The sequence below is a fragment of the Rhea americana genome, unplaced genomic scaffold (assembly GCF_003343005.1).
Source record: "Rhea americana isolate MKP2758 unplaced genomic scaffold, rheAme1 scaffold_69, whole genome shotgun sequence".
NCBI classification, from domain to species: domain Eukaryota; kingdom Metazoa; phylum Chordata; class Aves; order Rheiformes; family Rheidae; genus Rhea; species Rhea americana.
The window spans coordinates 3,666,408-3,694,369 of NW_028186856.1; the positions used below are offsets into that span (position 1 = coordinate 3,666,408).

The 27,962-nt window shown below is 39.3% G+C and overlaps 1 protein-coding gene across 1 annotated transcript in view; it reads left to right on the forward strand.

Moving 5' to 3' along the window:
* The window catches only part of ANO4 (anoctamin 4), a 214,499-nt gene that overhangs the window by 133,683 nt on the left and 52,854 nt on the right, over positions 1-27,962 (forward strand). Inside the window, exons 6-9 of the mRNA XM_085321380.1 lie at positions 12,966-13,066; positions 13,326-13,427; positions 16,105-16,149; positions 21,514-21,645. Coding sequence (XP_085177506.1) covers positions 12,966-13,066; positions 13,326-13,427; positions 16,105-16,149; positions 21,514-21,645 — 380 coding nt within the window. The remainder of the gene's footprint in view (positions 1-12,965; positions 13,067-13,325; positions 13,428-16,104; positions 16,150-21,513; positions 21,646-27,962) is intronic.

Here is a 27,962-nt window from a genome sequence, read left to right on the forward strand (position 1 = left end):
TTTCCTAAGATTTCCTAAACCCCTGATTACAACCCAGAAATGAACCAATGAGTCTGGTTCATAGCACAGGCATKTTATTTCCTGTGACTACAGGAAAGTAAAATTAGTTCAATAATCTGGGACACAGTGCCAGGACTACAGTTCAGTTCAGACCTCTTCAGGAKATAAATGGAAGTGAATAGGCTACTTGCACGTCATTTCTTGTCCCATGTTCGGAGATTATCACAGTTAGATCCTGAAAATTTCTGATAGGAACTTGGATATGTTTCAAGTTTTCTTCGATACCTAGAACTTGTATTTACTAAAAAATGCATATGCACCTTTCTGAAGGCCTGACAAATACTCTGCCTGACTATATCAGTAAAACCCTGGAGCACTGGYAACAAGCTATCACCAATATCCAAAAGCACTGTGTCGCTCCTGAGCACTCAGCTTCTTATCAATGGCCCTGTTCTGTAAGGAATTAAGTGTATGTATGTCTTTAACAAAGGGAAGATCTGTTTCTAATGCCATTAACCACTTAATTTTAAACCTGAAGCCTAAAACTGAAGCTCTCAGAAATTCACTTTAAATTTATGTAAATATGTAATAATAATGTATTTTATGGTAAGTATTACTTACTAATCCTATTCAAAATACCCCCAAATTTCCTCTGAAGGAAACTGGAAAGGTTTGGAGAAACTTGTGGTTTAAATATCATTTCCACCTTGATCTTCTTTGATTCGTACAGCCCAACTCCTGGGAATCCAGACTGGTGTCAGATGGGGTGCGCAGCCCCATTTTACTGGTAGCTGTTGCCTTTGGGAAGATACTCTGCCTTGTTCCTGTCAGATTGACCTGAGCTTACTGGAAACACCAAAGAAACCTAAAATGCAAACAAGTCTTTTTTGACAAAGCAAAAGTTTGGAACTAAAGAAAGATACGCAGAAAACTGCATTTTAGCTCATACTTAACATTTGAAGCTCTTCCTCCCTGAGCCTCTGCCTCAGCCACGTGGATGGACGTAAGGAGGGGTTGTCTGTCTTGCTTCCCCCCTCGGTGCTCCCAAGACTGGCTTGTCCTGTGGAGCATTTTAACACTGTGTCTTTATCTTTTCTTTTTTCCCCATGGTTGAATCTCCCATGTGCTTTCAAACGTCTCCACCTCGCTCTTCTAGACCCTGACCCRTGGCAGCAATACCAGGGATTTATGTCGAATGTACTGGTGATGTTGCAGTTCCTAGCTCTATTCGTTATTGTTCTGACTCCCTCTCCTCCTTCTAGGGAATTTTGTTTGAGTTTCCCATGCCAGCGCAATCCCTAATTGTTAACTCAGTCCTAACAGCATTTTTGGGCTTCATGGCTTCCTGCCATGGTTATTCCCATGGGGTAATTTGCTGTGCACAGAGCCACTTTTTTGAATCAGAGACTTTTAAAAGGAAACAACACCCTTAGTTGCTTTCTGAAGTGCTGTTTTCTTTCTCTAGCTCTTGGTTCATGCTGCGCTTGCTTTCCCTAGCACACTGTTTCAAGATGAAATCCACTGTTCCCAGGCTCTTGTGTTATCACATCTTCCAGTGCAGAGTGAAGGGGAGCAGTGCCACATAAAAGAGAAATGATCTTATATTGTTTTGCATTTATTCTGCTCTCTTGTAAATCATAGCAGAGGGGGCGGACGTGGCCCTCGAGAAGCCAGGAGTCCCTCCCACAGCTCCAAGGGCCAAACACACTCAAACCGTTTCTGCCATTTGTTTGTCCAACTTTTTCCTAAAAACTAGAAGCCTCCCCTGCCAAACCACTCTTRTCTTTCAATACTGTTCAGCTAGAGTTGTTTTTTGCTGTATCTATCTGACCTAAATTGCCTTTGCAACAGTTTAATCCCATTATTTCTTGTTGGATTCAGAGGGGAAAAGGAGAGCAGTTCATTCCCTTCTTATTCACAACTACCTGTTATATAGTTTAGGAATGTTATTGCATGTCTGCTTAGCATTTTCTTCTGTATTTTCAGTCGCCCCATTTCTTTCCATTTTTTTCTCTAGATTAAGTTTCCCAGGCCTCTCTGATCATTCACGTTGTCCTCCTCTGATCCTTCTTTTATTGGTCCATATCTTCTCACTCACTACCACTGCTGAATAGCTGTATGCAGTACAGGAACAGGGAAATTTAGACCCTGTATGTTTGAATATGTCTGATTTTTTTTCCCTCCTCACCTACAGTCTCTGCGCTTACCTCTACAGCTCACTTCTCTTCTGGATCTTGAGAGTGCTGTCTGGCGTATTCACCTTTTCTGCATTTTACGCCTTACAGCCTCTTCACTCTCTGTGCCTTCGGCGTTAGGATAATGTCTCTGCGATACCCGAGGAGTCACATGAGACGAGCCATTTGCCTAAGCATAGASCATGGTGGCATCTTCCTTGTTCCTCCATATATACTGAAAAACTTCATATGCTGAGGAAAGTTAGAAAAGTTTAGGTGCTGGATGGCATTTCCAGTGTTAGACTTTCTATTTTTCTATTTCAGTTTTGCTGCCATTGTGCTTTCCAGACATCTACAGTGGTGGTGGCTGCTCAGTTGCTCTCCAGAACTCTGTCCTTGTTAGTGTTCTGATATTTTCGTGTTAACCTTCCATGTTTTAAAGAATAAGTGTCATCTGGGCTGGATGGACCCTTCACTTAATGCTGTCAAAACCAGCAGKTTTTTTTTAAATTTTTTGTTTGTTGTCATTTTGTCTTTGAACACCATTCTGACAAATCAAGAATTCCCTCATTCTTCTTCCCTCAGTAATTTGTGTAATTTTATATGTATTTATTTTATACAATATTCTTACAGCTCAATGGGGTAAGATGACTTCCTTTCACTTCCTTGATCTAATTCAAAAAATATAAATATCTGTAATTTTTTTATGCTCCATRTTGTTCGAAATACCTCCACTGTACCTCTGTTGGAGGTATGGCACAGTCAGAAAGTGGTGGACAGGACTACTGCCTTCCCTGGTTGTGTGTGGGAGCCCAGGGAGAGAAAAGTGACATTGACTGGGGCCTGGAGACAACCAAAAGAGAGAGATGGGTTTCTGCAGGATGAAACCAATGTCTTGGTGGGGGATGTTTGTCAGTTGTGTGTATGCATGAAAGAGAAAGGTGGGTTTGTAGCTGCTTCAAAACCTTTTGCTGCAGAAGTCGGTTATTTTCTAAATTTTGTTGCCCCTCTGGAAAGCGGTACAATTGCAGATGGTAGGTCAGTGTGATTATTTTAGGAAGGAAGTCCAGCAGTTATGTGTGTGACTGCAATGAGAGCAATCCAGTTGCACATCTTTCAGTAGCTAGAGGTGAGAATGGAGATAGGAATGTGTCATACAACTTCTAATGTCATTGCTTTCCTACTTGATTCACTAGGATGTTCTGATATTTGAAAGAGATCACCCCTGAGGGTGTATGTGTTTGTACAGCAGAAGTAAATGTAGTGGCTGTATAAAGTTGCATCAAATAGTGAAAAGCACAGCCTTTCTGCACTACATTTCTTGGGCCTGCAAGGTGTCATTTTTTTAGAGATCTGACAGACATTGCAGCCTGTAGTTTATAAACAATTTTAGTTCCCCAAATGGTGATTTGTTAAGAAAGTGTTCTGCAGTTTGGATATTTTTTCATTGTCTAGTGCTGTAACACTAATGGAATTTTCCATCTTTTCCAATATTTACTGACCCTGAAGTGTTTAGTTATTAAATACCTTCCTTTCAACAAAATGATAAATTTCTAAGTTATAGAGCCCTTGATGTCCGGACCATATTGATTTTCTTCAGAGATCATCTAATGGAATTAAAATTTTCTTGTCAGATCTTTGCCATAGAAGAAAAAAGTCTAGTGGCATTTACAAAGTATACAAAAACTGAGATTATTAAATGAAGTGAAATTTTACCTTATTTTCTTTTCACTTTGTATTTGTATACTTCTGTCAAAGAGAACGAAACAGACCACTGTAAATTTACCAACCATGTTAGTTCCAGAGACATGATAGGTGTTAAATAAAAATTTAACTTTCACTCTGAAGTTTTACACYAAACGAAAGTATCAGAATACGATCATGGAGCTAAAAAACGTCGTCATGATTGCTGCTTGGACTTTGAAGCCTCCGCTGCGGTTCTCAGAGATGCAGCCCCACAGTCTCGCTCCTTAACTTTAAGGGCAAGGCAGCAATGTCTTGTTATTCCCTCGCGGAGGATTTCCTTTCTCACCAGTTCACATGTAAGGCTCATCGCTGGCAGGGTTTTGATGCCACARTTAATAAGACTGTACCAGCTCCAATCCATACTCCGCTGATAAGATACGGGACTCGTCAGAGCACTTGGTCTAAATATTTAGAATTTAGAAATCAAACCCCGGAGAGCCAACTCTTCGGCTTTGTTTGGAAAAGCAGATCAGCATTCAGATGTTTTCTGTATTTTAAAAGTGAAAGGCATAACTGTTTTTAAAGGTATATTAGATGAATATAGGTACTGATTTCAGATTTCTGTCACATTTACAGGCAAGGTATCTGACAAGTTCAAACAGCAGAAACACTGAGCTATAAAAATGGTTTTAGAAAGACAGGTAGTATTCCAGTATGGAAACTAGGCAAGATAAAGGATTCTAGAAACCTTTAGACAGAATGTTTTTGTCATGCATAGATAAAAAAGATGCTCACATTTTCCTAAACTGAATAATCTATCTTTTGCTAGCAGAAGACTTCTTAATAAGATTGAACATTTTTTTCATCTCTAGAGAAAGATATTTTTTTCTATTAAAGAAAGTTCTCCTTCATTGCAGTAGTTTCTGTGGTGCACGTGAATTTTATGTGGGGATTCTTTGCTAGTATATGCATCACTTGAGGCCTTAGTTTCACATGTCGTAGTGATCTTAAATTTCAATATTATTCAGCCAGATTTAGGATTTATTCCATCACTTTGCAGCATGTGCTATCAGATCAAAACTAGCATTACCTCATATTATGGCAATATTTGCCTTCAAGAAAAATAAAAGGCTTTTAAATGTTCYGTAACTCCTCTCATTAAGTCTTTCTGTAAAAGCTCTGAACTAGGAGAGCAAATCAGGTTTGTCCTCTTTCACATTTATCTGAACCATTAAAATACTGGGTTCCATCTGGTGCTACTTTGTTTTTCTGTGTCATACGTGAGATGTTTTCATCCAGCACCTTATGTCGCTAGGCACAATGTCAGTGGCAGTAACTGGTTAATAGTGGAGCTAATGTTTAGATGTCTGCATTGTTAGTACATTATAYCATGAAGGGATGCTGCTTTATTTCAAAAAATCCAAAAGGGAATCCARACTCYGAAGGAAGCTCCTAAATTGCCCTCRTCGCATATTGACCTTGTTTCATTCAAAGTACATCTAGTGAATTAAGAAAACTGTACAGAGATCCATTATTCCCCCTTCTTAGTTCAGAGATTTTATTACCTTTGGYTTAAGATTTTGCTTAAAAGACTTCAAGAAGTATATGTGTTTTCTTTTGTTGTTCTGATGAATTTTTTTAAGCATCAGATGATCTACTTATCTACATGCGTCAAACTACCTTGAGCTTAGCTGAGCAGAGACAGCTGAAAAATCACATATCCCTTAAGGTTTCAGGAATTTCCTGTCTGTGATAGAGCATAACATCTCTTCTTCATGATCAGCCTGAAATTGTAGCATGATGAAGCCAGTCCATTAAGGTGGATTGGGCTTTTTCTCTTGTTTCCTGTATTTAATTTTTTTGTAAGAAGCCTGAGCACAGTTTGGGATTCGGAAAAAGGTAGATCTCCTCAGTTAATTTGAATTGTGAGCTGAGCCTCCAAGCCTATTCTCATTGTATTTCTCTTTGAAAAGCACTTTTCTTTCATGTAGTAATGGTATCATATCCAGCGAGACAGCTATTCAGGCATGTGCCTTTGCAGATTTTCAAGAGATCTTCTATAAAATTGTTATTTGCATCCTTTCAGCGTATCAGATCACTTTAGTACCTTTAGTAAGACCACAGAGCCTAAGAAGTTGCTCGGAAATTTGCTATGGCCATCTTATTAATGGAACATTTGAACTATTGGCATAATGAAGGAGAGGAAAGGGAAAATGGCTCACTGATGTCTCTGCTCAGAAATGAACCAGACAGAAAAKAATTTTACAGCACTGAGTTGAATGGGATGAAATGAGCTATCAGGAAATGGCTCCTCAAAATCTTTCCAGCCTGAACAATCCTAGCAGTAAGATGGATAAAGCACTGAATTAAACTGAGGTTTGGGTCAGAGGAACAGGCGTTAGAACAGGGGACTCTTAGAGTTCATGGCGAGATACAACCATACAACCGGCAATGATGTGAGTGACTGATGTTCTTCACAGATGTCTTTCCCCTTCATTTAACCAGGTCTTGTGTTTGCTGTGGTGCCTTTCCTTTGCCTGGCAGGATCAAATTTCAAACGATCAAATACAAATGAGTTAGCCAGTGGTTGGCTGCAGCGGGGGCCTGTGCACAGTCCAAGAGGCTGTTGTCAGACTGGTCTTTTGTAGCTTTGGCTTTGCTGCAGAGCAGAGGCAGACAGCAGTCCTGGAGCATGTGTGGTCTGCACCATCAAGCGTGRTGCAGAGGCATCAGAGGTATTGCCACACAAACTAACTTTGCCGTAAACACTTCTGCATCCATGTGGGATGTCAGTGATGACCTTTCTGGTCAGGGGAAGCTGTTGTGCCCAGAGAGGCTGTGGAGTCTTCATCCCTTGAGAGATACAGGACCCAATAATTCTCATTGTCCCTGCTTTGAGCAKAGGTTTGGCCTAGATAACTTCCAGAGGTCCCTGCTAACCTCAACTGTTCCAGGACTCTATGATTCTTTGATAAGCAACTTATTTGGCTCTTCTAGGTTATTTATATGCAAAAGCTGTAGTAAATCTGCCTGCACATTTTGTATGTTTGATTGTTAAATTTGTGAGATTAACTATTGGACAAAAAATAAATTGCCTTTCTCTGTGCCAAAGCAATGCTTCTGCAATAAGCCTTTAAAAGCAAATATGAATATTTAATAGACAATTCATTAAATGTAAGTATTTTCTACTTCAAAAGTGATTAATGAGACATAAATATGTTGTGGGAAAAAGCTTCTTGTATATTTTACACTTGGGATAAATCACAAAGGAATTTGCCTGAGAAAATGTAGTACAACTGTATTTTTCACTAAAAGGAAAAATATTATACTTAAGGGACCATTTTTTGGCTCATACCACAGTAAAAAAGAAAGATTTGATGATATCAACTATCATTGCATAAAATATTAACATTTTTAATCTGAAGTTGCAGCAAGTAGCTGATATCTCATCAAAAGAAGCTTAATGTCTGATAAAGTTTTTGTAAGAAGAAAAAAGCATCCTTTACTATCCTTCTACTTGGAGATTAGCTGGCCACTTTTTTACACCTGAAAATAATTCATTTCACATTTTTATTGTATCTTCCAGTCCAGATGAATTACATCTCATGTTTTTGTCACATGAAAAACATGTGATTAGATTTTTTTGATTGTCACTGAAATCGATCCTAGCTGGGTTAAATCCATATTCCTTCAGTATTTACTGATAGGGTTACGGTGAAATGTTTTATGGTTACCCCACATCCAGATCAACTTCTTCTATTAAGATGGTCATGCTAGAGGTGTTTCTAATACTTTTTTTCTAGGAAGTGGGATCCCAATCAGAGGCTATTGTTTCCATGGTGGACATACTGTATCTAAGTTACCTTACTATGAAATCCCTGCTCTTAATTATAAGTGAATTCAGAAGACATAAAGTAGAATTAAAGGCATCTTTTCTCAYRTTACTTCTTRACTCARAGGAGTTGTAGCTCTTTATTGCARACTGTATRCTCACTCTTGTGCAGTAAACTCAAGCAGGGAGATAATATTTGCATTTTRCTTTTACTCYGGTAAGCTACCCTCTTCTTTAAACWGTCCTCCCCSCCACCAAACACACACRCACAGTTTTGTCTATGTGARAGGATATTTGCAAACATTTYCCCCGGTGACTAACTCTATTCCCTTCYAGCGTTGAGATCCTGCCAAAAATTAAGGACTGTGACAGTGACACCTGCTCTGAGTTGGATTAGATCACACACTGCTGGAGCGCTGGCAGGAGCCAGCCCCCAGCCTGCGTTGCTCACTTCACTAGAGCTGAACCCTGCAAGTGCTRTGCAGAGTATGAATAAAGCTTGATCAAATTTTGTGATGAGGTTTTATATAAAAATTGTTTTAAATTGTGATCCTGTGACCTAATATCAAGTTATTCTGCATTTTGTATGTTAGTTATCCTCTTATGCTATAGTTATTAACAGCTTCCTCTATGTTGGTTAGGTTTTTTTTTCTTTAATCGTACTTTCATCCTATACAGTTTTTTCTCTGTAATTTCTTGTAAGTTGAAAGCTTTTTAAAATCTTGGTTGAAATGTGAGCAGTATATCTCCCTTGTTCACCAAATTTGTACTTTGAAAGAAAATACATATTTGAAGAGATTGGCACTGTTACTTATTGGATTCCTGTGATCCACAAGCGTAGAAGCTAATGCCTGTAAGTATGTAATGTTTCCCCTGAAACTGGACATATACTGAGAGCATCTAAGTGGTTATCCCAGTGGTAATGYATACACTTCTGAAAAGTATTGGCAGCCCATTACTGTTTGCCCAGTTCTATGGAATTACCTTTGTGAATTTGCATTTAGTTGTGCAGAGGGAGAATGGTTTTATCAAGTAAAATTTGCTGGGTTCGGGTTTACCACCTAATTCACTCCACACAACACCTTAATCTGTGCCATTAGCCTAACAGAGTAATTTTCAGAAAGAGTGAAACTTGTAGCAGTGACTGTTTACTACACCGCACTGAGACCTGCCGTGGAACTCAATTATACGTAGAGAGAGTTGTTCCTGGAGGAAGGACTTTGATATTCTCTCCATTTATGGTTTTTCCCGCATGATGGTTTAACAAGTGTAAGCTATGTTTGTCAGTAATTATAGCCCTGTTCCTGTCTGGGTTTTTAAGTTGCCTTGYTGGGTCTTGCTAGAGTAGGCAATTTGCCTTCCTGGTTGCTGGATCTGTTTCAAGATCTTTTTCTCTCACTTCTGTTTTCTGAGGAAGGCTTTAAAAGGTGAGGAGAGGCCCTAGTTCTAAATATTTTTCTCTTAAAAGATGATAGGGAAAACATGCTGATGGTAAATCCTGATTTCTTTTTCTTTCACACCATTTCCCTAYAGATATGCATACATAAATGAGAACATTGCTTTTTTGCAATTGCTTTTGTAGTAGCTTTAAGGCAAATAAACAATTACAACACTTGCTTGGAGACACTGTAGTTGTATCCTTCTTCAGGGTTATGTATTGTGCATCTCTTTTCTCTATCTTCTTTGCTTTTATACTCAAGAAATGGTTATATTAAGATGAGCCCTATAATTGTTTTTCTTCCTTAAAATAACATGAAAACGTTGATAATMGACAAAAAAAATTCTTCACTGGAGGAGGAGACTGTTCAAGAGAATATTTGACAAAGGACACTAATCTCTAGCCTTGATTACAGAAGACAGACTGCAAATACAGCAAAATGTGGGCTTTCCAGAGATGTTCGATGTCAGCATAACTTTGCTTCCATTCAGACTAAGAGTGTTCAGAAAGAGCCGAATTAGGTCAATTGTGTGCGTGTGTGCGCGCGCGCGTGCGCGTGTGTGTGTCTATGTATATATATATACATTATATGGACTATAGAAAGACCTACTTGTGGTTATCAAATGTTAGTTTAATATTTTCARGAATTAGATACTATGGTAGTTTCAAGACAGCAAGGAGAAAGAGGAGGTAGGAAAGAAGGGGAAAAAAATCAGAGCTTGTGAAAAATAGGTGACTGGCACAGAAGACTGAAACTCATTGTATATTGACTATCTGTATCCCAGACTGTGATGATCTGAGTTCTACCATACAAATCTAATTTGAAGATGAGGGCTCAATTGAACTAAATGCACCTTATTAGTGCTTTTTAATAAGAATTTAAAAATTACATTGCAGTAAGAAAAACATTGTTTTAAAAGGAATGCCTTCTTTCCACTGAATGTTTTGAATTTTCATGTCGAGAGACTTGCAGTTTTTCAATCAATGTTTCTGGTCTCTGAAGAAACATCCAGTTCTTCTATAGGAAATATTTCTTTCTCCAACTGATTTCAGTAAGCAGGGCGCTCAGAGCTGCTGMAGAATCTCTTGCTGTGGAGATATTCAGGACTCAACTGGGAAAGGYCCTGGGCRCCCTGACCTCAGGTGGCCCAGGWGATCTCCAGAGGTCCCACCCAGCCTAACTTAYTCTATGATTTTAAAGAAGGCTTTTGTCGCACTGGGTTTGCACTGCACGGCATGGCACTGCTCCGAGGCCTAGCGAGAACGGTATTACTGACCAGAAGAAAATGTGTTTTGCTATACATATTCCTCCTCGAGGAATCAGCTTGAAACGGCCAGTGTATTTGAACGTTGGTAGCCGGGCAATCATATTGTGATAACTCTGTAGGCACTGGTGTCCTGGATCAAATCCAACCATTATGTTTGCAAAGCATTTTATTTCATTGTCTGTTCCTTTGCTTCCTCTGTTAGTTTTTATTTCTTCATCATCTAGACATCACTTTCTAGCAGATTGCTCGGGTCAATAAATATTCTTTTTATTTAAATTCCAAAGGGAAGTAATGTTACATTGATTTTTGTTTGTATGTTCAAATAATTTAAAATTGACTTTACTTCTGCAAAACATTTAAGGAGCCAAGCCTGAAAAGTCAATTACAAAAGAAGGATGCTTCGCTCCTCAAAGAAACCTTTAGAAGCCGAAGGACGCTGTTTCTAAATACTAATCTAACAGAGAGTTTAGCAGATTCCATTCACTGGAGTATTTTTGTAACAAGGATGTAGTTCTTGATGCTGTTCTTTCAGGTATTTTGATTAACTGTTTTGTCCATAAATTAGGAGACTGTGAAATTTCGTTCAATTATTCCTTTGTCTAGATTTGTTTTTCTTTTCTCTCTTGTTTCTTTCAGTGCTTCCTAGTGATTTCCTTTAAAAGCATTTAATAGGAGTAAACCCCAGAGAACTTGAATTCTGTATTCATAATTTAGCGTTATTATCTCTTTCTTCAGAAAATAACTGAACCTCCAAAATGTATTTTGTTTAGATTTTGTATTGGAAACACTGATAAGAGTACATTAGAAAATACTGAGGGAAAAAAAAGCTATATCTTACAACATCTGTATTTATGTTAACCAATTGGAATATTTCCTGATTTGTTTCCAAATAAATGTAACATATAAGAAATTCAAKTCAGTGAAGATAGTTTTCCACTGTGAAATAGAATATGCATAAGTCATGTTACTGACAAATTTATTATAAATTTATTATAAATTGTCAAATTTAGTAAGGTTCAAGTTACAGWGTGCTGGAAAGTTCATAGAAGCTTGCTGCTAGACTTTCATCACTAAACTTAGGGATGATTTCTAATCAATTTCCTCCATTATTCAGATATTATTGGGGTGTCAGGACCACAGTGTCCTTCTGTATATAGAGSTGATTAGAAGTTTTTTGGTTTTGGTCTTTCTTTTTGTTTTTTTTTGGCAAAGCCACATGTGACAGTTGCAAGTCCATTGCTGACTTAACCTCAACTTTGAGGGAGTAGTTTGCAGGAAATTTTTTAGAGGTTAGTCTAAAAAATCTCTAGATTAGTTTTAYTAAATTCTCATGGGAAAAGAAATGATAATTTACAAGCTGTACCTATAAAGAAAAGTATCATTAAGGGCCTGGTTTGGAAACTATRGAAGTCAGTGGAAAGACTGTGGTTGAATTGCAATTTGTTTTTATCTGGTTCATGTCTTTTGGGTGGATTTGTTGCTGTTGTGTTATCTCATGCTGAAATAGTTTGCAGAAAGTTGTCAGCAAAGGAACTGCAGAATTTTTTCTGAATTTTTTGATGCTAGGAAGTCACTTGTTTCATTATATTATGTTCTAAATCCATTTTTTCCTCSAACTCAATAGCAAATTTGGCTACAAATACTTCTCTGTGATGACAGTTCTTGAGGAGTCCAATATTCTTTTTGTTTTTTAAAAAAACTTCATAGTGACTATTTGCTTTCTTTGTTTTACCCTGTGCTAAGGAAAATCACATATATGTATCTTAACTGTTGGAGCTTTCATTCCTGTCACGCATCACAAACTGATAATAACGCTACTCTCAGCACATGAGCATGCAATAGCCGTTTCAGTAATTTCAACAGTTATCATAATACTGTAAGGAAGAGTCAAATTGACATCAAAAATGTAAWTGTCTACCCATATAGTCACCGTAGTGTCCAGGTAAGCGATACTATATTTAAGAACCCCCAATAAGCCGTATTAACTAAGAATTGATGCAGGTAGCATTGAATATAGTAGTTTCTAAAAGACAAGKAAATTATCCCTAAAGCCAACTTAGAGAGACCACATCGTGACATAAACTTTGCCGGGGTGCCAGATATGCCTCCATTGTATGATTCAGAAAGGGACTTCCTATGTCAGGCTGAGTGCAGAAAATCAAGTCGGTTGACAGAGTCATATCCAGACTCGCCATTCTGGCTTCAGCTAAGGTTCAGGACTGAGCTTTCAGACCAGGTTTACACACCAACCTCATTTTCACCCCCGACTTGGGTAACCCCTAATGGCATGGCAGCTCCCCTCCATGCTTTCCTTTCCATGCTACAGAAATACGTGTATTGGCCAGAAGGGAATCACAGCGTGGCTCTCACGCAAACTTATCCCCCTGAAGGAAAGCGGGTCAACAAAATACTGACAGAACTATGTCTGCTTGAAGAAGCAGCAGGAGGTGGGAGAGGTGATGCAAGGAAAGAGGAATAGATACTGACCATCTCCATGKTTTTTTTTTTCCTTTTTTTTTTTACTTGAAAAATTAAACTCTGGTGGCTGTTTTGTTTTTGTGTTGCAGTCATCGCTAACAAACAGCGACATCATCTTCGTGAAGTTGCATGCCCCTTGGGAGGTCCTGGGCAAATACGCAGAACTAATGAATGTAAGAATGCCGTTCAGGTAGGTGTAGATGTATTTTGTCTTAACCTCCAAAGTCACACTTTACTGTAAAGATAATGTAAAAAAAAAATCACGAAAATGCACACAGAAAGTCTCTTCTTTAAGATACCACACATCTTTAGAAAATATAAATGGAGCGCTGTAGATACTGCATTCATTGCTGTTTCTTGTTAATGCCTGCAATTTCATTACAATATCGGTATGAAATTAAGGTGAGCTGTAGCAGTGCAGCTGTTTTCATGGGGTATTCTATTCTTAGGCCCTTTAACCCCTTCAATGCTGGAGCCCCCTGCATACTTGTGCGCTGCTGTTTTTTAAATGGACATTTCATTGAAATCAATGGGAGGTCAAGAAGATCCAGGTACGTAAGGCAGCACAGAAGGTGCATGTCTGTTGGACGTATCTGGTATGTTCTGCACCTGTAAATTATCTGCTTGTATAGTGTATAATTAGGGAAATAYAGATTATAAATAAGTATCCCATCTAACACAAGAACAGAATTCGTATTATAAATGCTTTTGTCTGTGAAGCAAATACACAAACCGTATTAAATGCTACTGATGACCAAATTGATTTTATATCATCTTTCAGATTATTTTTATCATTTATTTAATATTACTTGCATGTTGAGTTACGATTTTTGTATGCAGAATATCAGTCTTATTCTAGTGGTTATCAGAACTGTTAAAATAACATGAAGACTTCCATCTGAACAGACCAAAACCACTGAACTGAGAGGTCTTGATTCTTCTTTCAATTAGCAGGGGTATTGATGCGTAACTCCATTGATTTTAATGGAATTACTCCCGAACAAGGAAAGGATCAGACCCAGAATATGCAACTACTGAGTGGGTGTCCATTGCAGGATTTCTACTGCTGTTTTCTTCTCATTTAAAGATGAAAAAAACCTCTTCTGTGAGACAAGCTGTGGTCTTATAGAACTTGCTAGGAAAATCGGATGTGAATAAAGGACAAAATTGCAGGCTTATTCTGTATGTATTTTGTTTTTTTCATTTTCACAGCAAAGCTTCAGCTGTTCTCTCTTGTGCTTTTAATGCTAAAGAGAAAAATGTAAAAGGTATTGCAAGTCATTGCCAGGTATTTATATTCTTTAGAAAAAAGTGCTCTAACACGCAGAAGTGATTTATTGGGCCCAAACTGTACTTCCTTTGACTTCCTGGGCATCTTATGGGATGAATTTGTCCCAGTGGAATGATAGGGTACCCTGCTTAAAATATGCAGCAGGAACTCAGATTTTAGTCTCTGTGATAACTTTGTTCTTTCCTGATCTGCTGTCCCCCTTTTGATATACCTTTTTCAATAAAATAGTAAGGTAGACACCATTCAAATTATATAGAAAGCCTTAAAAATACTAAGGGTTTCTTGACCTGCTTCATGACCACAGCTTCATTCTTTTCACATCCACAGAGGGGTATTATTTTAGAGGAAACCGTGGCAATTTATTGATGTCTATTGGGCAGATTCTTCCTTAAATTTTACTTTAAGAGTAATAATATTGTTTACCATTTAAAAACTTAGACCCCATTTTACAAAATGTTCGCTCTTTTAGGCTGCTTGTTTTCAGGTGCCCTTGTCTGACCCCTTGCTTTTGGGGCTGCTGATTGCTTACAGCTCTCAATACTTTCAGTTGGAGCTGTTTGAGGTCCAAATAATAGTGAAAAAAAATCTGTGCTGTTTCAAAGTAGGGTTCCCAAAACAGTGAATACCTGTGAATATTTGAAGCAGGATAAAGACAAGGACAGCATCCTCAGAAATGCTTAGCTTTGACCTTCCTCTGCTCCTACTAAATGGAGCAAGATAAATAACATTACTTTGTGGACGAGCTGGCCAAAGGAGACTTTGGCCAACATGGAATTCTTTGGAAAATTTCAYTTCAACAGCACAATACGGACACTAAAAACTGTCAAAATATCATATGTTATTTAAAGTTTAAGTCATTTTTTTTTCTGTAGTTTAAAGCATCAGTGCTGTCATGTTTTAGAAAGTCCCTATTATGATTGCTTCCAATGCAGTAACAGCATTCCTACAGTATAATAAATATACACAAATATTCAGAATGAGATGTGTAGTGTGAACCCTTCATTTTCCAGAAGTGGTATAGATCAGCATTCAGAATACATAGAAAACCACCTTGATTTAACAACAGCCTCCAGTGTATGACAAAGTCAAACCCCAGAACAGGAAACTGGAGATTTGTCAGGCACCCAAATTTTGCAGTGGAGTCCCAAACCCCCACATAGCTGCCCTTAGATTTCCTTAACTCTCTTTCTGGAAAGTCTTCAGACGCTGGATCAGACCCTGGCAGTTGTGGTGGCAGAGGGGGACAGGAGATGGACACAGTGCTCTGGACCCATGCGGGGCGGTTAGGGAGATGCTCCCGCTGCCCTGGGCGACGTGAGCCCTGCGGGGCCCGTCGGGGAGCAAGCAGCAGCACGTGGTCAGCATGCATCTGCTCACACACCCTTGTCCACTCAGTGATTCCCCACGTGCGCTCCGTCCCACTCACACTGGGGTGGGTGCCGAGCACGTTTGCGTTTGCTTGGGCAGGTCACATTTTCATCTGTTTCCAGGGGTGTTTCCCCGGAGCGAACATTGGTCCCGGGTTGTAGTGCGTGCGTTATGGCACACTGCAGCATCGGCTGCCCCTTTCCCCTTGTGTTTTACCAAGCGCARCTTTCATAATTCACTAGTGGATGTGCAATACACAATTTTTCCATAGCTGCATCCTATCCCATAAAATTCCTGCAACAGTTTAGGGACTTCGAAATAGAAACGTCTTTGGGTCCCTATCTTCCAAGTAGCAGAAAAAGAGAAGACACTGGGAAAACCTCGCTGCAGTTCAAACACCCCCCGAATTTGTGTGGCTCCCTGTGACAGTTCTGTTAATCTCTCTTTTAGTCTCTTCCTCCACCTCTTACAGGCTTCTATCTTCAATCTCCTTTCCTTCCTTGCTAGTTCATACTGTAACTGACGATGGGTTTTCTTCTCGACTGGCTTCATTTTTGCTGTTCTTCCAGGAGAAAAATCTATTACCTGCACCGCCGCTACAAGTTCATGAATAGGTGAGTACAATCCTYATTCCAGTTCGGCTTGCAGTAACTTGGATCCAATAACCAAAATAATGGTTAAGTTCAAGCTGGGAAGAAAAARTATTAGTGTGAAATGCTAGTTTATTAGCTATGTTTGGAGAAAGGGTGGAGGGAGTGATTGTACACCAGGGCATTTGCAAATGCAAATGTAGCAGTTGCATTTTCAAGGCATCTGCCATGTAAAAGAAACTTTTTTWAAAAAAAGAATAAGGAAATATTTTTTAAATTGCTGGAGACTTTTAAAGAAGATTAAGTGTATTCACTTATTCTCGGTGCAGCACAAACACTGTGCATCTTTCTTTTCATGTAGCTGATTGGGGATTTTTGGGGGGGTTAAAATACCACAGTTATAGCTTCTTTTTCATTTCCATGCACCTTGCTTACTAGTAATAGTGGTGCCATTATTTATTTATTGCTTCCTCTGTGGGGATGCTTAGTGCTTTGTTGGTAGATAGGAAAGCAATGAGCCAAACTCATTTCTGGTGTGATGCTATTGAAATCAACTTGAGAAATGAATATATTCAATAATCTTTGAARTGCTTTTACTCCATTATTAAATAACTTAAGGCTGTGTCTAATGACTGTTTTGTGCCTGACTTGATATGAGGAAAAACTTTTCAGTGTCCACAATTTGCTGTTTTTTTTGGTGGGAGGATACTTTGGCCATTTAAATGAAAGTGTCTCCAAAAAACTTTAAAAAGGCATAACCTTGGCAAAGAYCAGTTCGTATGTTGGCGTGTGTTGGTATGTGTTGTTGCTGCCGTTTTCAAAAGGGTCTAGCATCTGTTTTACTCCCCCACTCTGAGGTCAGTGGTTAAAACTCCCATGAGTGTCTGTGAGAGAATTAGGCTTGAGAGATCTCCATTTTGGATTAAACAGCTGTATTACACCGCAGATAATGTCAGCAGATGGACATCGGTGGGAAAAGAAATTATTTATTTCACTCTACTGCATCAGCACGTTAAAAGCATTTTGTGTATTAAATCCCATCATACTCTGCTGGTGACTTGAGAGTACCAGCATTGCTCTAAGGTTGTGGCGTTTGCTTCTTGACATCAGTAAGCACCAACGAGCTCGCTGTGGAGCTGAGACATTTTGCCTAGTTGGCCGATGTTATAAGCACACACAGTTCTTCTAAAGTCTGTGGTGTTCCCCCACTTGCCATCCTCACCTTCCACTAAACATTGTAGCACCTGTTAACTTTGTAATTTGTCTTGGATTTAGTTAAGACATAGCTATTTTACTAAAGCAATAGATTAAATGGAACGAGTAAGTGAAGATTTGTACGTGGTGAAATTTTGCTTTTACATTCATTTTCTCGTGARTCAGGATGCAATTTGAAGTCAGTATGGGAAGATGTACGATCTTTTTATGATATTGTAGTTCCTGAGAGATGACAATACTTGTCTAAATCCATTTYTCTTATTCAGCCCTATAAATAGCTACTTGAGGTGAAAAAGCTAAAACTAAATATCCTATTGGGGAAAAAAAATAACATATTCAGCTTTAGTTTCATTTATGTAGAAATCAAATATACAGCTTCGGTAAAGGCTCAACTTCCTCTACTGCTAGTTCAGTGAAGATTCATAATAATYGAAGCTTTGGACTATTTTTTGAAATAAGTCAAAAAATACATAAAATTATATTTTGGACAAAATTTATTTCATAAAAGCCTTTTTATAGGGCAACGTCTACATCACTTGCAATATGTCAACCTGACTGGAATTTTGTCTCRGAGAATATCTAGTGATCCCAGAAGTTCAAGTAACAAAACTCCCCTAATATATTCTAGAGAAAAGTAGGGGTGTCAGGTACTTATACAATACCTAGAACTGCAGTTAAAAATGTGGCAAAAATGAAATTAAGACAATATTTAGCACTACATAATCTGTAAAGCTTAGCCAGAAACAAAAATCAATCTCAATTGAAAACAAATCCTTTTATTTTCCCAAGCTGCTCTTTCCTTCAGGAAAATTATTCTTCCCCTGCTTTCTAGTGAGGAAAATGTTTATCTGCGGTTATTTGAGAAGCCCTGTGTGTGAGTTAAACACAAAAGGTGTTTTTAGAAGGAGGATGGACATTTCTGGACACTCAGAGGCAAGGCAGGGATCGAATCGGAAGGCTCTTTGAGATGTTCAGCAAATTAAGACAATGATTTCTTGGAGCAGAAAGGCTTCAAGTCTTTGTAAAGAGGGAATTTAAGATGGAGATTTTTGTCCATGCTCCCACTCCCCTCTTGCACTGCAGCTCACACTACGGTGCCTGCGTAGCTCCATGGTTTCTGGGGGTTTTGTGCAGGTTGCTCTGCTTTCCAGACGCTGTTCTCTGATTCAGCAGAGTAGATGAGYGCRTGCCAGGGAGCAGCAAGGGCAGGTGCTGCTCYRTAAGGGAAAGCTGGGGGCCAGCCTGGTGGGCAGGACAGGGCTCTCACCACCCAGAGTGCAGGACCCAAGTGGAGCGAGCAGAGCAGGTGACAAGGGTCAGCCAAGAGTCCAGGTCGCCAGACAGGTCCATAGTGACAAGGCAGGTCTAAGGCCAGGATGAACGTCACAGTCAAGTGCGTAGGGATCACAGGCAGGGAGGCACAACACCAGGAGCGGGTGCACCTACTGCGGAGACCCAGGGTGAGAGCCAGGACTTAAATGCAGCTCCAGAGCAAAGGGGGCAAGCCCCAGCCGAGACACCCTCTGCTCTTTCTTGAACAGCTCTTCCTCCACAGCAAGATGCACCATGAGATTAGATACCTACACTGTRCTGGAGAGCTGGTCTTGAGCACAGGCAGCTGACATCCTAGGAAGTGAGGGAGGACACTCTGGACCCTAGCAGCATGGACTTAAACTCCATGCACTTCACTGCAGTATAAGTGCAAATACCAACTTAGAGCACATCTGCAGTTAGTACATGGGAATGCTGCAGTTTCACACCTTTGGAGCTCAGGCCGTGGCAGACAGAMTGCCCTTCACTGTGAGGAGCGCCAGCCCGTAGAGAGGGACAACGCACTGATGCAGTTGCCGTCTGATCTGTGTGCTTGTCAGTGCCTGCTAGTTCAGGTCTGCGTGGTCCAACTTGTCTCAGCAGTGAATGACCTTTTGGATAGGCTCAAAAAGCCATCTTTATGTAATTAATTAAGTTTTTCCCGGAGGAAAAACATTTTTTACTGGGCTGGGTTTTCAGTGCCCATTAATTTTCCACATGGCATGTAGTGAGAGAAGCCAAGCTGTTATTTGCACTGCTAACATAGCATGGGTTAGCCTTCAGGAAGCAGTAAAACACAGCAGACTTTTAATGCGGTGGGCCTGTGTTTATTAGTATCAACATTTCGGCTTTTTTGAGAGAGAGATGCTCACGTGGAGTAAAATTTCTGCACTGCTGGTTGACGGCAGTGTTGAGGTGGCCTGGAGGCATCTTAAGAGTTTGATCATTTCTCTTTTCCAAGGAGAGAAGTGTATTGTTTCCTAGGGATGGCTTTGCAGTGTTGTAAGCTCTAGCCCTTGCAACCTTTGCAGACCTGTGTGCCAGCAAAGAAGGATCGGGCTCGCTGAGCCTGCCAAGCAGTTTGAACCTTGGGAGTGACGAGCCAGTCAAGTTTGGGGTTTGCTCAGTGTGAAGTCAACATGAATAATGCATTGTTCTTAAGCAGGCAAAAGTGCTCTGCATGTGTGCACGTGCTGCGATAAACCTGCAGCAGGCGTATCTCAAACGTGCACATTGACTTGCCAGATGAATGGCAAAAGGACTGCAAAGTAGCGGGTTTGTTAGCAGCTTAGCAAATCCCAATGATTTTAGTCAACAAACGAGCATGGAACAGCATATTTAGAAAATATCTGTGCCTGCTTCCTCTTCCCTTGCCCTTACCCGGAATACTAAGCTAGCAGAATATATAGAGCCTGGTGGCCTTTACAGAGGAAAAACTGGAGGCCAAGAAGAGAGAATCTCTGGAGATAAATCCTTTTTTCTTTTGTTGTTTCTATCAGTTCTACCAGACAGTCCCAGTGATGAATTTGCCTCCCTGCTTCCTTGTTATTCACAAAAAAGAAACACACAAACGGTACCAAAATGGGTAGGGCTAATTTGGTTCCAATTTTGGAATAAATGCCAGTGTTTAACAATTAGCATTAGTTTGCCTATCCAAGGTAAAAATACCCGAGGAGAGAAAGTTTAATATTCTGGGAATTTTGTTATATGTATTTGAAATTGAAATAAGTAATAATTTCATGTTATTTGCCCACTTTCTGTTGCTTGGGTGTGGATTGCGCTTCCTCAAAGTGATTGTATAGACCTTGCAAAATTTGTTGGAGCCATAGAGTTATTGGGTTGACTTTTAATAAAATAAAAGAAATAACTGTATTCCAAATCCTTGAACTTCATTCTGAACTGGACTTAAACTTCAAAGGATGTTGGTTGATGTCTTTTAGCTCCAGCAGTAGGAAGAGTCATCCAGAGATTGAAAGATGTGCATAGTCCATAATTTGTAGCCTATGATTTTTGCAGGTAGGGATTAACGATTAGGATTTGAGGGTGTTAGGCACCTTTGAGAGAGCAAGTCTGGTGCATCGTATCTTTGTTTTATGTTTTCCATTATAGCATTTTAGTTTGGATCTGTTTCAGATTTTCTCCAGCCAGCTCTAATTCTTCCCTTTCCCTTAGTTTCTGTGTGCATCTTTGCACGAGTGCACTTGCAGTTAAGTCTGCCCTTGGTCCCCTGTTGACCTTAGTTTGCTTTCATCTTCTACACATAAGAATCAGTGCAGCTATTACCTGCTAACCTATACACTCAGTATTCAGGTTTCATGGAACTATTTCATGAAGTGTTGCAAGACAGTACAGTTGAAACAAGCGAATAAAGTAGTTTATTTTTGTAGCATCAGTAGTGAGGTAGGAATGCATGCAGACAGCAGTAAAGGGATRCAGCATGCTGCATTCAGCTGCCAAATCTGTCTGTGCTATTCTAATGTTTATACGTCCAAAGTGTAATGAGCCAATTAAGCCTGAGATTTAGAATATAACAACTGAAAAGCTGAGAAGTGAAAGTTTAGATAGTTGCCAAGAATTTACTGAGTTTTAATAAGATTTCTAGCACAATGTACCACCAGCATTGCTTTTCTATTAAGACAAAATAAAATGCTTCTCCATAAAAAGCTGGTTATTAGTAATCAAGTTGAGTGTGTATAATTTGGTGTGACTCAAAAAATGTGAAAGATTTTTCTTTGTTATAGTTGCAAATATTAAGTGACTTAATTGGCTTACATATATTCTTTGTAGTTGCTCTGTGATGTAATGAAAAAAAGACATTTCTCACCGTCTRTCTCAGCTGATCACACTTTTCGTGTATTGCAGGATCGAGAAACAAATAAGCAGGTTTCGAGGATGGTTGCCTAGAAAGCCAATGAAACTGGACAAGGAGACACTGCCAGACCTGGAGGAGAATGACTGCTACACTGCCCCATTCAGCCAACAGAGGATTCATCAGTGAGTGTTTTGGCATATCTTAATTACAAGATGAAAACTTTTCCTACTGAGTTTGCCTTCGAAAACAACCAATTGTTAGTTCAAGATTAGAGCTTTCGAGTTGCTTCTTTGCCACACAAAGGGAGAGGTAGAAAGTCCTGAGAAAACATAAGGTTTGTCTGCGTTTCTAATAGTTAAAGGTCCAGCTCAAAGGCAAAAGAAATCAATGGAAAATTTCCCTTCAATTCACTGGAATTTTCAATTTCATCCCTAAAGTAGTCAAACTAGCTAATCCTCAGTCAGAATTGCTCTGTCTGTTAAAGAGGTGTGAAAACAGCATAGAAGTGAATATTATTGCTCTCATCAAAGTTATTCCTTCTTACATCGATGGCTGAAATAAACTGATACTCTGTGTCATTCCTAGTTGTGACTGTACAAGACCTCCAAAAAAGAAGGAAATGTTACTTTGTTTCTATTTCTCTGCCATTTACTTGTACAGAAGCAAAACTGCTTGCAAAATGCCAATGTCCACGCTTATCACTTACACTTGTGCCACCATATGAGTGTTGCACCAACATCACTAGAGAAACCATTTGACTCCTGGAAGCAGTTATTAGCTTGCCGTGCACAAAACAGGCAAGAGTGCAGCTTGACTTTCAGATCCCATGTTGAATTTTCAGGGCCATCAGATTTTGGAGAGAAAAGGAGTCCTTTATGGGTAATTATAATTTTTGCAACGTTGGGAACAATCACTGATGACCCAAGCRGAAAATCGCGAAGAATAGACAGCCCTGACTAAGGTGCTAACGCTCATCTGATACAGAGTGAATTAGAGGCAGCTCAAAGATGGGGTGAGTCTGTTCAGGGAGAAGCCAGCTTTAGCTAATGGTCTTAAATGCTTCACTTTGAATGAACTGTTTTTCAGGGAGTGGATTTATTTACTGTGATAGGACTGTATAAACTGGACCTGCTCTGACAAAAATAGTGCCTTTCCAAATACAGCAAAAAACATGCACAAATCTCTGGGGAAATTTCAGTAGACGTCTGCTTCTAATGCCAGACAACAGTCGGAGTTATCTCTAGTAAGTGGCTGTGCCCTAAATAGACATCAAATTTGAACTACAGAGTCTTCTGACACTTGAACAAAAAAATGGGCCAGATATTGTGTCTTGCAAGAGGAAGAATATGTACAAATTAGTTCAGGAATAGATCAGCAATCATGAAAATGAAAAAATTGGGATGTCTGGATTGATACTTTTATTAGTAATTAGGGTAATAATTAACTTACCTTAAACTCATTGCACACTGGAAAAGTTTTAAGGTGGCTGGAAGAAAAAAAATGACATATATGAACAAGAATGGGTTTTTTTTTATTCTTACTTCTGCCTTGCTCCCATTTGAGTTGGGAAGCCGTGGGGTTTTTTTTGTTTGTTTTCTTTTTGGTTTTTTTGGATTAAATACTGGTTTAGGTTCATTAACATTTCCATTGTTGTTTGGCACTTCCTTTCTATCACTGTACAGCTCAAAGCTGTGCTCCCCAGCAGGCCTGAAGTTTCCGTGTTCGGCTTCCTCTTTGGGCTCCCGTTCCTTTTGTGGGGGACAGATTTAAGGCTGGCCGAGTTGCTCTCTGTCCCCCAAAAAGGTGCTGCCTCTCGTAGGATTCCTGTATTCCCGTCACGTTGCAGCCAGTCGCCTGTGTTTGTCATATTCTCCCCACTAGAGGCATTTTGAAATATAATGACTTTTTCAATATTCATCTGTTGAATTGCACACAAGTTTTTCAATTGTTCCGAGAATTTCAGGGCATGTTGGTAAGCAGAGAATGTCCCTAATGGCTTTTGTACATGTTTTTAATCTTTGGTTGTGGAGTGCAAGTACTGAATAATCGGAAATGCGGAGTAAAGAAAAATGATTCTAATAGTATTGGTTAGCAGTCAAGGAGGATATMCTGTTAAGGTTCACTCTACAAATTGCTGCATGCTATAGCTGCTTCTTCCAGGATATCTGTAAAACATTCTGGTTTTCCTATGCCAGAACACAGGACAAGTATGGGTAGAAATGGAATTGTTTATCCCAAGACATTTCCATTTTAACTGTTGTAGTAAATCCAGTGACTGGCACCCTCATTCGTCTGGTGCAGCTGTGACATGTGAGGGTTTGATCAGTGAGAAAATGATTTCTYGTTCCTCTCTGACCACTGCTAAGTGTAGTAACCTCCACGGCTGAGGACAGTCGCAGTACTCCTACGTGGATAAACAGCATGCATCCATGTTAGATTGAAGTTTAAGTTATCAATTGTCACTGATGCATTATGTAACTTTTTTTTTTTTTTTTTTTTTTTTTTTTTTTTACAAAAAGGAAGAAGTTACTAATTAAATATAAAATTAATATTTAAAAATCTGTCAGGTCCTTATATGGCAATGTGGGTTTTGAATTCCTTATTTCTTCCTTTCTTCATAGCCTCAGTTGTTTTTAACTTCAGAAAAGAATGGGTAGTTTTCACTTTTTAAGCTGGCCACAGTTTTCATATCCAGGTCTCCAATCTGATACAGATGATGTTTGAAATATAGACTGAGTACAGGCTTTGCTTCCAAGAGTTTCTTTTAAAAGCTTGGATGGGCAGATGGCTGACACTACTTACAGTGCAGAGGCTGAGGAGAAAAATAGTTAAGATCAAAACTAACAAGGCTTGATCCTGCTTTGTTTCTCTAGGAATCCATACATTTGAAGTAATGAYGTATGGTGAGCATGTGCAATTTTAATAGACCATATTGATGACTTTTTCCATTCTTACGTTCTTGCTTTCCATTTAGAATGAAGGACCAGGTGTGGAGAAAGGCTAACTTTCAGGAAAAAAATGTAAATTTGTGTTAAGAGACACAGCTGTCTCCTTCCCAAAACAGGCAAGAAAAACTGCAAGAAACATACCTGTAAGAGGTGCCTATATCTTCTGTAGCATGGTTTAAGGTTTTATTTTAAGGGGATATGGCACACCATACAAGGTATATAATAAATTGTCATTACAAGAGAAGACCAGAATTCATATTATTTCCCAAGTAATAGGAAATCTCTTTCAGAGAAAGAATCTCTGTCTGGATGAGGCAAGTATTTTGCTAGAATTTTGTGGAATAAAAAAATGATAATTTTCAAGATAGACTTCTGAGTAGTATCTCTCCTCCACAGCCACGGTTTGGGAGATGCTTTATTTATGCCAAAGTATCTCTTCCAAAAATTATCATGTGTAGGAATGGACTGTGCACAATATCTGAGAGATATGACAGTAATCAGTTATTTTTCTACAACTTCTTAGTATTTTATGTAGTGAGCTGCTAGTCAGCTGGGCATATTAACAGCAGTGATTAGMTGTGATTTCTTAGATAGCTGTATACTAGGTAGGAAAATGCTTTTAATTGCTGCTTAGAGATTTAAAACTTTATATCAAGAGCTATTTTCCCCTTTCTTCGAGAGAAGAAAAAGCTATCTAAATATTAATCCAGTGTATAACTGTATAAAACACTTAAATATTTATTTCTAACATGAAAATAAAATAAAAAATTTTTATGATTAACAGGACTAGGACAGTATCTAGATTAATTAAATAAAAATAGCCCTCTGTTCCCACAGTCAGTGGAGTTATTTTCATTTATGGTAAGTGCTGTTTTGGTAGATGAGGATCTGGTCCCACATCTTTGTCAGACCTCCACGATGTCTGTCTCTCGGGGTAGAGTTCCACTTTCATTTTCTCTGCTGCTCAGATTGTCCCTAATAAATCCCATCYGCACCAAGATGATCTGTGCCTGTGTCCACCTGAGCTGCTTCACCCCTAGATCATGGATGGGACCAGGGAGCAGCTAATACTGGGATGARGCACAGGACTGCATGGACACTCGCTTGGTTGGAACCAACACAACTATTCTGGTGCTTATATACATTCACAGTATAATAAGCGTACGTTTGTAAATGGCTTCTTATAGGCAGGGAATCCAATTTCTGTAAGTTATCTACTGCTGAACAACATCTTTGTGCAACCAGACTTGGAAACACCCTGTAATGAGTTTCTTAAGTCCTGTCTGATTCTGAAAGATTTAATAGTCTGGCAAACTGAATAAAAAAGGGCATCACTGAAAAATAAATAAAGCTYATTTCATCTCTGGTGAATATTTTTGAGCAAACCAATTTAAATTAAGAAGTGATTTAGAGGGCAGGATGATTGGGGGTGGAGGGGCAGAGGATGGTGGAGGRAAGATTTAGCATTTTCAAGGCTCTTTCTATTTTGCTTTTGCAGTTTTGAGCCTGTGATATGTCAGGCTGGAGATAGCTGAAGCCTCTAAAATATTCTCCTTCCCAAAGAGAAAAGTGATCTTGGTTTAGGCATGTGATGAAATATATCAATAATAACCATTAATAAACACTTTTAGAAAATCATAAAAGTCAGCTGCTGCTTTATAGGTCCCACAAACGGAAATAAACAGAAAGTAGTATTAATATGGCCATTTTCAAATATAAACTACAGGGATGCGGGGTGATGTTCTCCCTGGAATACTGCAGGCTCGTCTTGCTGCTGCTACTACAGCTGATGATTTTGTGTCTCTGACGTTAAACTAGGTAAAGTCCTGCCATTGCCTCAACCAACAACAACTAGTTAGTGCTAGTGTTTTACCTGGACGTGTAGGAGTTCGGTCATTTTTCCTGTACTAAAGAATATACTTCTCTTTTATAACGATTATTAGKTGAGACAACGTCTTTGCTTTTTGTTTGGCCTGCCTCCAACAGTAGGTGTTTGCTTGGAACATATTTTTAGTGCAATGAGTGTCAGACGTCAAATGTTTCAGTGTCGGGGGATCCTATAGAGCAAAGACACACATCAAAAGATGCACATGGTCTCGATTTACAGCTTTGTAACCAGATCACGAATGTTCAGCTTTCAGCTTGTGTATCCTACCGTATAGCAGAAAACAGCCTTTCCTGAATTTTGCTTCTTCAAAATAAATTTAGAAGTAAGTCCAGTTTCTTCAGATGGGTGTTGGACCACAAATTCAAGACCTAAATTTACCCCTAAAGTGTCTGTGCAGCTGTGGTCTACAACCTGCAAAATTACTAAAGGGAATGTATGACAAGAAATTTATTGGCAGCTTGTTCTCCACTGAATTCACATTAATTTGAGGGCATTCATTAGATGACAGTTGGCTTTATTGTCTTTGTTCTACTTTGCTATCCATGACAACATAGTTTGAAGTCTCCAGTTCAGAGCCTAATTAAGAAAGCTACAAATATCRTTTCAGAGCAATTAACCTTCACTGACTCTTCATGTCGCTTACACTGTGAATGTAAGAGCAATATTTTCACATTATGACRTTTTTAAGGGAGGCTTTAATTAAGGTTCAACTCTGGAACCTTTTCTGCCAGAAGTGCTCTCATTATCTTCATTGAGATGTTCCTTTTGATRTATGGGTKATAGGACCAGGCAAGTGGACCTAACTATCGTGGAACAAATCATTGGAAGAAATCATCTAACTGTTCATTATCTTCACAACAATAAAAGTAACAATGTATTAATCCTTGTTTAATTTTTATCTTGTAAATGAAATGACAAAGAAGTGATCAATGCCTTCATTCAAGCTATCTCCTAACTAAAGCCTGAGTGCATACTGAGCCTGAAAACAAGCTGCAACATTCTTATAAATATTGAAGCCCTGGTGTATGCTGAAGTTCTAGCGAGAGCAGCAGGAATGGAGCAGCTGAAGACATCATCCCATCTGAAAGCAAGAAGGGGTAAAAAACGTTTCCAGAAAGCCTTGTGCAGTTCACAGCTCCCTAATGYCTGAAGAATATTTATCCACACCTTGTTTGGAAATACCCTTAGCTCTGGCCCCTGTGAACTGGAATTTGAAGGGCGAGGTGGTCCACAAACTAAGAAACTCTTTCTCCTCTGAGTTCCTTACTGGATCTGCAAACCAAGAGCGAGCCTTGATGGCTAATCTCTGAATATGGATTTACCACTCGCATTCAGAAAGGAGACAGCCTGGAGGCCTGGCCGGCACAAAAGCTTTGGAGGATATCTTACAGGAAAAAGGGCCCAGAAAGCCCAGGACAGGGCTGAAGAAAGGTGGTGCAAAGGGATAGATCCTACACTGAACTGCCCAAATTTCAGCTGACAAGGGCAACCYCTGTGACTGCAGAGAAAAATCAGAAACTCTGCCAGCATTGGCATAATTTAGCGTTAGCTGCTAATTAGGGTGTTGTAACACATAGTTAACACGACTTGAGATAKTCTCAACCTTTCCCTGTCTCCCACCCCTGTCTCCCTGTTTCTGTACACTGTGCCAGAACTCAGTGTG